The 14,599-nt window shown below is 39.4% G+C and overlaps 1 protein-coding gene across 1 annotated transcript; it reads right to left on the reverse strand.

Moving 5' to 3' along the window:
- Positions 1 to 7,025: 7,025 nt before the first annotated feature.
- LOC143850402 (UDP-glycosyltransferase 91C1-like) lies at positions 7,026 to 8,438 on the reverse strand. Its single transcript, XM_077359658.1, has one exon. It carries the CDS (start codon positions 8,436 to 8,438, stop codon positions 7,026 to 7,028), a length of 1,413 nt encoding a protein of 470 aa, XP_077215773.1.
- Between the last annotated feature and the right edge of the window lie 6,161 nt (positions 8,439 to 14,599).

Raw genomic sequence — 14,599 nt, forward strand, 5'->3', positions numbered from 1 at the left:
TTAAGATTTTCAAGTTGTGCTTGAGATTTGGAAGAAGATTCATTTTTCAAAAAATTAAGTTCATTTTCTAATTTTGAAATGGATTTCTTTTGAACTTTATTTTTAGAAATTTGAGAGTGCAAGGTTGAGCACAATTCATCATATGATATTTTTTCACTATCACTACTAGATGAATAACACAAGGGGTTAGAGTTTACCTCATCTTCATGGGTGAGTGCCATGAAGCAAAGATCATCTTTCTTTTCTTCCCCTTCGCTTGAACTCTTTCCCGAGATGCTAGTAGCATCCCATCCGGCGGCAAGAGCCTTATGTTTCTTCTATTCCTTCTTTCCCTTGTATTTTGAGGAAGATGACTTGAGAAGTGGACAATCCGGTCTTTTGTGTCCTGTCTTCTTGCAATTATAGCATCTTATTCCTCCTTCTACTTCACTTTCTTCTTTCTTCTTCGTTTTATCCTTTTTATGTTTCTTTCTCCATAAGCTTTTAAATTTTCTTAAAGCTTCTTCTTCATCGCTATCTGCCTCGCTAGAGGATGATGAATTCGCTTTGGAGGCTTTTAGAGCTAGAGATCGACTCTCTTTTTCTTTCTCTTTCGGCTTCTTCTCCTCTTGTCGGCTAGTGAGGAGCATCTCATGGGTGATGAGAGATCCTACAAGCTCTTCCATGGTTAGCGCCTTGAGATCCTTTGATTCTTGTATTGCGGTTACCTTTGGATCCCAATGTGGAGGAAGTGACATAAGCAACTTACTCACAAGCTCATCAGTAGGATAAGATTTACCAAGATTTGCTAATTCATTAGAAATTTTAGAAAAACGGGTATACATTTCGGAAATGCTTTCGTTTTGATCCATTCTAAACATTTCATATTTGCTCTTTAACAAGTTTATTTTGGAGTCTTTAACTTGTGATGTTCCCTCATGGGTAACGGCAAGTGTATCCCAAATAATCTTGGCGGAATCAAAAAGAGCAACTCGATTAAACTCCTCTGTAGATAAGGCGCAAAACAAAGAATTTATTGCTTTGTAATTCAAATTTGCATGCCTTTTCTCTACCGTATTCCATTCTTCAAATGGTGTGGAAGGCAAAATGTATCCATTTTCAACAATATGCCAAAGTTCCACATCTATCGAAAGAAGATAGATGCGCATCCTTGTCTTCCAATGTCCATAGTTGGACCCATTAAAGAAGGGAGGTCTAGTTGTGGAATAACCCTCCGGAAGTCCGGTTCCATTTTTGTCTGCCATTTCAGAATTAGAAAGTTGCTAAAGATCTTATGATCTTTCCCTTGTTTGAAATTTTAAAGAAAAAATTTACCAAAGATTTTTAGAAAAGAAAATCTTTTAAGAACCTTTGCTCTGATACCAAGTGAAATTCCAAGGGTGGTCCCGAATTGGCAACTTAAGAGGAGGTAAAATTAGGTTACTAACAAGTTTTAGACTTTTGAAAACTTAAACCCAATTTTTAGAAGATTAAGAGATCAAAATGAAATTCAAGCATACAAGTTAAATCCTTAGTGCATTCGCAAAATAAAGAGCAAGAGATAAGAGAGAATGCACCCGAGATTTAAAGTGGTTCGGTCCTCAAAACGCAAGGCCTACTCCACTCCACCAACCAAACCCGTTGATGGCTTCACTATGTGATCTTCTTAACTTCGGCGAAGATCGGTGCCGATTATAAATTCCGATTACCTTTAACCTTGGTGGCAATCTTCACCACGGAGAGTGGGCTACGCTTCTCCGAACACTCGCCTGATACAACGTTCTTGATAAGAAAGAATGAACAAAAAATCCCTCACAAGAGTTTACAAGAATTGTAGAAGATGTACAAATTTAGCCTATGATCCAAATCCTAAGCTTTAGAGGATGAGAGGCATAATCAAGTTTGATTCACTCTTTGGATGTTCAAATGGAGTTTTAGAGTGTTAGGATTGATTGTTTGAATGTTTGGAATACCCATATATATAGGAAAAACCAAATATGACCGTTCAATGGCATTGTTGTAATTCCAGGAAAAATCGCAACGGCTAAAAATCCGACCGTTGTAGTGTTCTCGGAGTTCCGAGAATATTTCTCGGAGTTCCGGGAATACAAACAGAAGTTGGAAAAAAGTCTACTGGACCATTTCTCGGAGTTCTGAGAAAAACTCTCGGAGTTCCGAGAAGCCTATGTTGATCAGATTTTCAATTCTTGTTTTTAGGCTTCCAACTTAACATCAATTTGGGATTGCTATGAGGGTTCCAAGGTGTTGGAACACCACAAGGACAATCTCTTATACATTTAGGGAATATGAGTTTAACTTAATTATGCCTCTTAAAATCTAAATTAAGATTGGATCTTTTACAATCTAATTTGACTTCGATCTTCAATGCGATTCTTCAAGTCATCATTTGTCTTGGACTTCGATGTCTTTGGCCTTCATTATGTGGTCCAATGAGATCTTCTTGGCCTTAATCCAAGCAATGTTGTCTTAGCACCAATGAGATCTACAACTTAGACATTCAAACACATTAGGGATCATTAATCACTTGTGTATTGGAATCATCAAAATAAGATGGGAATGCCAAGGTGGAAACCATTGGGCTTACAAGTACCTCTTGATAGAATGTACAAATACAAGTTCAAAGAGGTTTTAACCTTTCATATAAAAGTTTAGGTTCAAGAAGATACGAATTGATCTTCACAAAAAGGTTATTTAGAAAGGTTTTGATGATAGTGTATATATAGCCCACAAGGAAATATGACTGTGGGGGGTAAAACGGTAAATTACACGGTTGAAAAAGTCAACCTGCGCAAGCCCCAACGGATCTATTTTCATGTCGTGGCGGTCGACCGAGGCACGTCGGTCGCCCACCCTTATCGGGCTCTCTATTTGAATTTCAAATTTCATACCGGCACGGTCGACCGGCCCTATGGCGGTCGCCCGACGAAGGCTACCTGTTTGAAATAAATTTTCGGCTCAAAACACTATCGCGGTCGACGTCCAAGCCCAACCTGGATATTTTCTGGATATCCAGAAAACATATCCGCGGTCGCCCGGCTTACCTCAGTCGACGGGCCCGATAACTTTCGAGATGTACTGGAATACCAGGTAGGATCCTGCGGTAGCCCGGTCGACCGGCCCTGAGTAAAATCCCATTTTTAACTTTAAAATCTAGGGGCTTTGGGCCATGGTCTTGAGCTTAAGTCCTAGGTTTTCAAACACTTATTTTGGTGTGTGTATGGTTTTCAAAGATGTAAAAAGTTGAGTATGAAAACAATTTGAAAACTTTTTAAAAGTGCATTTAAACATAAAAGCAAGAGGACTCCAAATACATTCTAAAAATAAGAACCTTGAGTCTTCTTGAAATGTCTTTGCTCTTTGCACTTCCTTGGACTTCTTTGGCTTGAGTGAACATCTTGAACTTTGTCTTGGCTCTTGTGACTTGTCCTCCAATCTTCAGTGCATGTTGAGGTACATGAGGTGTCACCATGGCATGTTCAACTTCAAGCTCATTCTTGACACTTGCTGGGGAACTTGTGGGATCTTCATGTTGAGCTTCTTGACTTGATCATCTCCAAATGGTGATGACTCCAATGTAGGTGCAAGCTCTTTGCTCCTTGCTTTCTTGATCCATAAGCTATGTGTTGAGTTGAGTTGTGTAATGGTGATTATGACATGAAATTCCTGTATATGACACAATACTTCAAGGCAACACATTAGTTCATAAAAGCTAATCAATTTTAGTTTGCTAGCATCAAAACAAGAAGGTAAGGTGAACGACTAACCCATGGGAACCCTTGGGCTTGCATAAACCAAGAATGAGAGACTCGCCAACAGACCAATATGACCCCTCAAGTCAAAGGACATGTAAATGGTCCTGTCTGGTAGAATAGCTCAACTATCTCCTATCCACAAGCTATTCTAATGCTATCCCGTTCAGTATGCAATCTCATTGTCATACCCATTCTATCTTGCTTAGGGTCCACTACCCGAGTGATTGAAATAAGTCATTCCACATCTCATGCATGTTGGCAAGATAGATGCTAGTTGTATACAGAAAGAGGTATCCAACCTCAATCCCAACTAGGAACTATTAAAGTTTGCAAAGAATCAGAATCCCATATCCCCTTGCTCTCTAGGATATGTGAATCCATGAGCATGGGTTTCCTACTTTGCTACCTGAGGACAAATACGTGTCAATAACAAGTAGCATGTCACACATATTTAACTTGTAGTTACCCATTAATTGTCATGAAAAGAAACTTTTATTGATTAACATGCGAAATATACAGGGTTTTAGGGCACCTACTCTAACAGTAGTCTTTCTTCCACCAAGTTTTCCTTCATGCCAAAGTGTGGGGCATTTTAGAGTCCCCAGGGTCTTTGCGTTTGAATGGACCGTCTTTCTTGGCCAGATCCTAATAGTAGACCACTTGCGCAGTCGGCACATGCTGATTGTGGAGCATTGTGTTCTCTGTATTGAGTCAAGCGAGTTAGTGGACCATATGTTTCTTCATTGCAGGATGGCCAGAGAAGTGTGAGGTAGGATTATGAGCAGATTTGGCATAACATGGGTCTTCCCATCACAGTTGATCAACCTCTTAGAGGGCTGGTTCTACGTCCCCTGGCTTTCAAAGGGAAAGACTCTTTGGCATGTGGTCTTTTTGGCAACATTATGGGTCCTTTGTAAGGAAATGAATGCTTGAATTTTTAAGGGCTTTGTTAAGACTTTGCATTTATACTAAGATGATCGCCTTAACCATTGCTTGGGTAAACACCCTCCCAAGCTCCAAGTTAGTCTCAGCTTATGATCATTGGAATGGATGGAGAGAGATATGCTTCAATAGTGAGCAGGTGTCACCTCCATCTCTTGGATGGGAACCACCAGACTTCGGAATGATGAAATTCAACTTTGATGAATATAACCTTGGCGACCCTGCCCCAGTAGGAGTAGGAGTAGGAGTAGGAGGGGTATTGAGAGATGAGTAGGGAGTGAAGAGGTGAGTCTTTTCAGGGCCTATTGGAATCATGAATTCCCAGAAGGTGGAGGTGAGACCAGTTCGCTGCAGCATGAGGATCACAAAGTACTATTCTAGATAGTTTGATTCTAGAGGGAGATTTTCTCAATGTCATTAGGTAGTTGAACGGGAGTCATCCCCTTCCATGGAGATTTGCACATTGGTTTAATGAGATCTACGAGCGAGTGACGAGTGCACCCATTTCTTATTGGTGTGTAAAAAGATTGGCCAGTGAAGAACCCAACTGGTTAGCCTGAGCCGGTGTTGAAACAAAAGGTCTAGAGATGTCTGCTTTCCTCCCTCCTTGAGAGCTCACAATCGTATGTGTTCTCCCTATTTTTTTTTTCTGTCTCCTTGTACATACCAACTCAGTTGTGAGGGTTCTTTCCACTCCTTTTCTATTAATTATATTCTTCGTCATTAAAAAAGGGAAATGTTATCGGCACTCCCATATTTTTTTATGATCGCACTGCTCACTTTATTAAAAAGGACTGTATGGCCCGCACCATAGGATGATCCAAACTGTCTATTAGATGATGGGCCACAACCTAAATAGGTTGTGCCCCAAAAATCCTTTCCGCAGGTTGATCCTAACCCTCCGATCTATAGAGGGACTGAATATTAGAGGGTTGATCCTAACCCTCTATAGATTAGAGGGTTAGGATCAACCTATGGAAATGAGTTTTGGGGAACAACCTATTTAGGTTGTGGACCATCTAATGGACACTTTGGATCATCCTATGGCACAGGCCATACTATACTTTTTAATAAAGTGAGCAGTGCCATCATCAAAATACAGGAGTGCTGATAACATTTCCCTTAAAAAAACTAATAGAAAATTCATTTTCACCAATCAACTTTTATCACAAATGCAAAGAAACAACTCCTTGTCATTTCAAAATCATAGCTAAACAACTTTCATTTCGTGGTCAAAAAAATTAATTACATACTAAGATGCCTTCTTTTGTTGTATATATATATATATATATATATATATATATATATATATATATATATATATATATATATATATATATATATATATATATGAGAGAACGGTTTCTACACACGTGTAGATAAGTTATCTACACACTAGCTTAAAATACAATGGAGGGCATATTGTTTGGGTGATCCAAACCATTCATTTGATTGGCCCTCACATAGATAGGTTGTCCATAAAAAAATCAGCTCCATAGGATCATCCCAACCCTACGATTTGTGGAGGTAAAATGGACGTGTATAAACCTTCACAAATCTGTCCATTTTTTGCCTCACGGTTCGAAGGGTTAGGATGATCCTATGGAGCTTAGTTTTTGTTGACACCCTATCTATGTGAGGGCCAATCAAATGAATGGTTTGGATCACCCAAACAATGTGGGCCTCGACTGTATTTTAAGCTAGTGTGTAGATAACTTATCTACACATGTGTCTAGAAACCGTTCTCTCTCTCTCTCTCTCTCTCTCTCTCTCTCTCTCTCTTTATATATATATATATATATATATATATATATATATATATATATATATATATATATATATATATATATATATATATTTGATTGGTAATGCGGGGTTTGGCAGGCCCCAACCAAAATTCATTAAAATGAAGAAAACAGATTCCAACCGATCATTGGAGTCCTCTAGGATAATTTGAACAAGATCACAAGGGGTTATATGATCTTAAAGAGTAGTTATTTTGTTTACAATAATGAATTTTCAATGATTAAAAGGGGGTATTTTGATCTATTAATGAAAGCGAATGTATTCAAGTGATTATATGAGCCAAAAACTCATGCTATTCGGGTTTCTCTCACTAACTTGGCAGCAGGTGATATCTTGACATTAAACTACAATTGATATGCGATCTTCTGTATATCCTCAAAAGCCCCAGAAATAAATTAGCTAAACATTAGAAAATTCATTTTCGCCCATCAACTTTTACCCCCAAATGTATAGAAACAACTCCTTGTCATTTCAAAATCACAGCTAAACAACTTACATTTTATGGGGAAATAAATCTTCTACATACTAAGATAACCTCTTTTGTTGCATATGGTCTTTAAGGTACCGAACAAAGCCATCTACGTACTCACCCTGACTTCTCTTGTCACCAAACACCCTTCTCATGTCCCTAGCTTTGGCTCTCAGTTCCTCTCCCTCTTTTTCCACCATCGTAAACCTCAGTGCCTTGCACACTCCATCCCTTGTAAAAGACCCATCCTTGTCATTCCTCTCCACCTCTATCGCAATCCCCTTCTCTTCCATCAACCTAGCATTCAGAGGCTGGTCCCCAATCATAGGCAACATGATCATAGCCTTTCCGAACCCTAGACTCTCAACGATCGAACCCCAACCTGCGTGAGTCAAAAAGCCGCCCACTGAATCGTGCGCCAAGATCCTATGCTGAGCAACCCAACCCATGTGAATGATTCCTTGGCCTCGGATTCGGTCCTCGAACCCTGATGGCAACATGTCTAAGTCATCGGGCAAAACTGGTGGCCTTCGAAGTGCCCAAATGAAGGGCAATTGGGATTGCTCTAACCCAATTGCTATTTCGTGCACTTGTTCTTTAGTTAGTGCCACCTCGGTCCCAAATGCAACATAAACCACGGATGATCGCTCTTGTTCGTCTAGCCACTTTCCATCTTCCCAATTATCATGTCCATTGCTTGTATTATCTTCTTGGGTTGAGGGATGAAGCATGCCTACTGGAAGGACCGGTTTTCGATGAAGCTCTTCGAGGAGGCGTAAATAATCAGGTTCAAGTTCAGTGCAACTTCGTATGGCTATAAATTGGCATTCTTGGACTATCAAACCAATTCGCTGGGCATCAGACACACTTGAACTCGATGCATTATTATCGGTTTGCATGAATCGTTCTAATTCGTGGAGGCGGTAGGCCACAGTCGAAGGGAAAGGTATCCATTTGGGTGGGACCGTGAAATGCTCCGGCAGTGTCCGTCTAGTTTCGACATCAAGCCACATCGATAATGGTCCCATGAAGGCGAGCATCGCTGCATTGAATGTGGAAAAGAAGACACAGGAGACGCCAAATTTATCAGCAATTCGAGGGACCCAATGAGAGTTGAAGTCATGAATTATGAAATCAGGGGATAGGCGTTCTAGGAGAGCGAACAAGGGTCGCTTAACATCGTCAATTGCATCCTTGAGGTATGGGAGCTTGTCCATTGGTAAGTCGGCTGTGGCCTCGGCGTTCTCAGGCAGGTTTTCGTTGGGAGGCAAGTGAAGTTCAACTAGATCAATGTTTGAGGATAGGGACGGAGGGATTTTTGGTAGCCTTTGGAGGTTTCTTGGGGTAGAGAGGAAGGAGATGTGGTGACCCTTTTTGGCTAGGCACTTGGAGAGTTGCAGAAATGGGATCATGTGTCCAAAGGCCATCCATGGAAACATGACAATGTGAAGCTTAACATCATTGTCCATAATTCTTTGGAAAATGCTGAACAAAGGAAAGCAATTGAAAAGGGATTTGAAGGTTTAGTGTTGTGTAGAGATGATTATGATTTTGGAATATATAATACACAATTCTACTTTGTGAGTTGATTACACCAAGTTTGTGTGTGACCCAATGATCTAATTTGAGTACTAAAACAATGAATTCTTGGTAAATCAGCATCGCAGCCATTGATTCCTGATTAGTTACTTGATAAAGTGTGGGCCGACACTCTCAAGCATTGATTTCCTACTAGTGATATACTCTTATGATATCAACTCACCAAAGTTGTGTGTATTTGAACTTTTGTTATTCTATTTTTCTCATTTTCTGTTTGTTGTTCTCTTCCTGTTTTCTTCTTATGTCTTGGCTGTGTTTGCGGCGCTCGTTCTGTTATTTCTTCCTTCCGTTTTCCGGCAGGCATAATTAAGCATCGCCATTGCCGCCACACAACATGCACTTACAAAAGAAAAAAAGATAAAAAAAAAAAACAAGAAGTTTCGGTGTTCCATCGAAACCATTCATCGAATGGGTGATTGTGTAAATTCAAGTTAAGCAAACGATCCTAACCATTCAATTGTTTTCTTGGTTGATGAGTCTGATTTTATAGCTATGATCCAAATACAATGGAAACTAGCAGATGGATGGAATGGATGATAAGATCATTCTACTATAGGTGCAAAACAGATATAGGACATAGTTTGGATTAGGCACGTTGATTGTTTGATCAAGACAAAGGAAACCGATCGCAAGGAAAGTCCAAAATTACTTGGTCAAGGCTTATTTAATATTCAAACTTAAAACATCTGCTTAAGTTATTTTCTTTGATACACGGTTTTCATTTGGTGGATGATGTGAGGGTTCATTTATTTTTCCTTTTGTCTCATTGATGAATATACATATTTTGTATTCCCTTGCTTCTTAATGTTTATCGTACATATGAGGCTGACTATGATTAATCTAAATCATTCACACAACAGACTGCACTTTATATATATATATATATATATATATATATATATATATATATATATATATATATATATATATATATATATATGAGGAAGAAGATTGTACGGTCGACCGCACCGCACCAAGCTTAGGTGCGGTCGAGGGCTTCAAACTCATGTGGGCCCACTTTGTTAGGATGATCCAAAGCATTCATTTGAAAGGCCCTTACATAAATGGGGTATGTACAAAAAATCAGCTCCATAGGATCATCCTAACCTATCCATTTGTGGAGGTAAAAATGGACAGACACCGTTTGCCACAAATTTGCCCATTTTTGCTCTCCACTTTTGGAGGGGTTAGGATGATCCAATGTAGCCGATTTTTGGTACACATCCTATCTATGATGGGGCCTTGCAAATGAATGGTTTGGATCACCACAAACAATGTGGGACCCATGTGTTTGGGCCCTCAAGCTCATATAAGCTATATGAGCTTCAAGCTCACAATCATTTTCCTCATATATATATATATATATATATATATATATATATATATATATATATATATATATATATATACTAGTAAAAAATCCCTCGACAAAGAACTGTACGGACCACATCATAGGTTGATCCAAACCATCCATGTGATGGAACACAACATCAATAGGTTGTGCCCGTAAAATCATTTCCATAGCTCTCCAATCTATAGAGGTTTCCATAATTAAAAAAGCAGAAAGGAGGGGGGTAAGATTGAAATTATGTGGCTTTAATGAGTGCCTTTGTTAAAAAGTATAAAGGAGGGGATAGGATTGAAAATATGAGGGTTGAATGGGTGCCTTTGTTAAAAAAAGTCAAAAAAAAGTGATGTGTAATTCTCATAGAATTTTGGGAGAAAAAATGAGAGAATTATTTGAATTTCTCCCAAAATTCTATGAGAATTACACATCACTTTTTTGGCTTTTTTTTAACAAAGGCACCCATTCAACCCACATATTTTCAATCCTACCCCCTCCTTTATACTTTTTAACAAAGGCACCCATTAGAGCCACATAATTTCAATCCTACCCCCCTCCTTTATGCTTTTTTAATAAAAAATCTATAGGGTGATCTTAACCATCCGATTTAAGAGGAACAACATATTATGGAAACCTTTATAGATTGGAGGGCTAGGATCAGCCTATGGAAATGATTTTTGGGGCACAACCTATTTATGTTGTGTTCCATCACATGAACGGTTTGGATCAACCTATGATGTGGTCCGTACAGTTCTTTGCTGGCCCGTGCATCGTACGGGGTTTTTTGCTAGTATATACTATATAGCAGAAGAGAAAAGGAGAGAATTATTTGAATTTCTCTCAAAATTCTATGAGAATTACACGTCACTTTTTTGACTTTTTTTAAACAAAGGCACCCATTCAACCCACATATTTTCAATCCTGGCCCGTGCATCGCATGGGATTTTTTACTAGTATTTACTACAATATAGCGGGAGGAAAAAGAAATTTCTTTTCTTTTTATCTGGGATTTACACGTCAGCATTATTCTTTTACCATTAACCCTTTTGCTTATATCTAACATCTATCTCTATGAGAAATTATTTGAGGGTAAAATCGTAATCTACATACGAAAAGTACCCACACGGGTACCTGTTTATGACAATTACGGAAAAAACTACCAAGAAGAGGTAAAGACATATGACAATGACAAAAGAACTACTTTATATTACTCATGCAGGACACTTGCAAAATATTGACAGATTCCGGGCACCTGACGAGGAACAACAATTATGGAAACCTCTATCGATTGGAGGGCTAAGATCAGCCTATATCGAGTGGAGGGCTAGGATCAACCTATGAAAATGATTTTACGGGCACAACCTATTGATGTTGTGTTCCAGCACATGGACGGTTTGGATCAATCTATAACCCTCTATAGATCGGAGGGTTCAGATCAACCTATGAAAATTATTTTTGGGGCACAACCTATGTAGGTAGTGGCCCATCTAATGGACGATTTGGATCATCCTATGGTATGGGCCATACCGTACATTTTAATAAAGTGAGGAGTGCGATAATCAAAATACGGTGAGTAGTGCCCTTATAAAATATGGTAGTGAGGACATTAGCACTATATATAATTTGAAACCATCGTTGTTACTTGGATGTTCCCACGCAGGTCGGGTTCAACCCGAATTTGGGTTGGGTCGAGTTAAGCTTTTTCGCAAATCGGGGTTGGGTTGGGAAAAATCAACCTGAATTGGAAATCGAGTCGGGTCGGGTTGGGTTGTCGGGCAACCCGACCCGACCCGATACCCGAATTTGGGTTCCATCTGAAGAAGTTCTGTATATGTGTTTTTCTTTTTCAACATTGAAATAGTCTCCACAGTCCACAATGGACGGTTTGGATAATCCTATGGTGCGGGCCATACCCGGCTTGAGTTGAGGTGGTCAACATCAATAGGTTGTGAGTTAAAAATATAGTAGTGCGGATAACATTTCCCTTTGTTAATTGTTAGTCCCTATTTGGTTTGGATTTTGAGAACCGATTGTGAGTTAAAAACTGATTATTGGTGACTCACTATTGGTTCTCAAAATCCGAAACAACCCGGCTTGAGTTGAGGTGGTCAACAATTGGTACCATATCAAATCGGGTCAACCCGACCCAACCCAACCCGAATTGGAAATCGGGTTGGGTCAGGTTGAGGAAACTGCAAATCGGGTTGGGTTGGGTTGAACCCAATCGGGTTGGAAATCGGGTTGGGTTGGAAAATATGGGTTCCTCGGGTTGGGTCGGGTTGAGACACAAGTTGCACCCCAAATGATGACGAAAAAACTACTTTTCCTTATTCACTATGTGCGGGTCAAATTACGGAAAGTTTGATATTACGAATGCAGGACACCTGTAAAAATATTGACGAATTCTGGGCACCTTAAGAGGAACAACAATTATGGAAACCTCTATAGATTGGAGGGCTAGGATTAGCCTATGGAGATTATTTTACGGGCACAACCTATTTATGTTGTGTTCCATCACATGAACGGTTTAGATCAACCTATGATGTGGTATGTACAATTCTTTATCGGCCCGTGCATTTTTTTTTGCTAGTATACTATTTAGCAGAAGAGAAAAGGAGAGAATTATTTGAATTTTTCCCAAAATTCTATGAGAATTACACATCACTTTTTTGACTTTTTTAACAAAGGCACCCATTCAAGCCACATATTTTCAATCCTACGCCCTCCTTTATGCTTTTTAACAATGGCACCCATTAAAGCCACATAATTTCAATCCTACCCCCCTCCTCTATGCTTTTGTAATAAAAAAAGTGGACAAAGTTACTTTGCAAAATTATGGATTAGGTACATATGTTACATAATATTACAGATTTTTGTGAACATATTACATAATACTACGGATTCAGGACGCATTTCAAAATATTGACGAATTCTGGGCACCTTAAGAGGCACAACATATTATGGAAACCTCTATAGATTGGAGGGCTAGGATCAACCTATGGAAAGGATTTTATGGGCACACCTTATTTCTGTTATGTTCTATCACATGGACGGTTTGGATCAACCTATGATGTGGTCCGTACAATTCTTTCTCGGCCCGTGCGTCGCATGGGATTTTTACAAGTATATATATATATATGCGCCCCTTTTCATCACTTGGGGCACCTTCAAAATTGAAGTACATCAGCCCCTTTGCAGTCATAGATACATTGTAGCCGGGTGTCCCAAGTGATGAAAAGGGGGGCAGCAGATGGAGAGAGAGGGCAGCAGATGGATGAGCCTGCTCAACTTAATGAATGCAGATACCAACCCCGATCCATCTAGGCTGGGCAGTGGGAGTGATGAGCCTTTACCCACAGATTGATACACCTGGTTATATATATATGAGAAAAGAGTAGGCACACCCTAGAGTAGATAACTTATCTACTCCCTAGCTTAGAATAACAGTTGGGTCCACATTGTTTGGGTGATCGAAAGCATTCACTTGATGGACCCTCACATAGATAGAGCGTGCCAAAAAAAATCAACTTGATAGGATCATCCTAACCCTATGAACTATGGAGGCAAAGATGGACGTGTATAAACCTACACAAATCTGTCTATATATATACATATATATATATATATATATATATATACATATATATATATATATATATATATATATATATATATAGAGAGAGAGAGAGAGAGAGATAACTTATCTACTAGATAACTTATTTTTGCTAGGCAAAGAGGTGTTTCTACTCGATCGATTAGATAACTTATCTACTCCGTCGGCTTAAAATACAGCGGGGGTCCACATTGTTTGGATTATGCAAACCATTCATTTGATGGGGCCCTCACATAGATAGGGTGTGCCCAAAAAATCAACTCCATAGGATCATCCCAACCCTTCGATTTGTGGAGGTTAAAATGGATGGGTATAAACCTTCACAAAATGGATCATCCAAACAATGTGGTCCCATTGTGTTTCTCCCAACGGAGTAAATAAGTTATCTACTCGATTGAGTAGAAACACTTTTCCCATATATATATATATATATATATATATATATATATATATATATAGAGAGAGAGAGAGAGAGAGAGAGAATAGAGTTCCTGCGCTCGAGCGCAGCTAAGCTTAGCTGCGTTCGAGCGCAGAAACAGGGTGGGGCCACATTTTGGGTGGGATCCAAAGCATTCATTTGATGGGCCCTTTCATGGGTAGCGTGTCCACCAAAAATCAGCTCCATTGGATCACCTTAGGGTGTCCATTTGTGGGGCAAAAAATGGACAGATTTGTGGACAAACAATATCTTTTCATTTTTGGCCCCACAAATGGACACCCATTGGTGATCCAATGGAGCTGATTTTTGGTAGGCCCCCATCCATGATGGGGCCTTCCAAATGAATGGTTAGGATCACCCCCCAATGGCCCACCCCCTGTTTCTGTGCTCGAGCGCGGGAACTCTATTCTCATATATATGAGGAAACTGTTGGTGAGCTTAAGCTCACCAAACTTATGGTGAGCTAGCTTGCCCAATCACATGGGGCCCCACTTTGTTAGGATGATCCAAACCATTCATTTGAAAGTCCTCTATATATATATAATAAGGAGGAACGTCTATTTTACTATTCATTGAAGCTTACGTGTCAGCCTCCCCTTTCGTCTTACCGTATATTTCTACGTTTTTAAAAGAC

The sequence above is a fragment of the Tasmannia lanceolata genome, unplaced genomic scaffold (genome assembly GCF_043159265.1).
Source record: "Tasmannia lanceolata isolate RefF3 unplaced genomic scaffold, GAP_Taslan_0.1 ptg000018l, whole genome shotgun sequence".
In the NCBI taxonomy this organism is placed as follows: domain Eukaryota; kingdom Viridiplantae; phylum Streptophyta; class Magnoliopsida; order Canellales; family Winteraceae; genus Tasmannia; species Tasmannia lanceolata.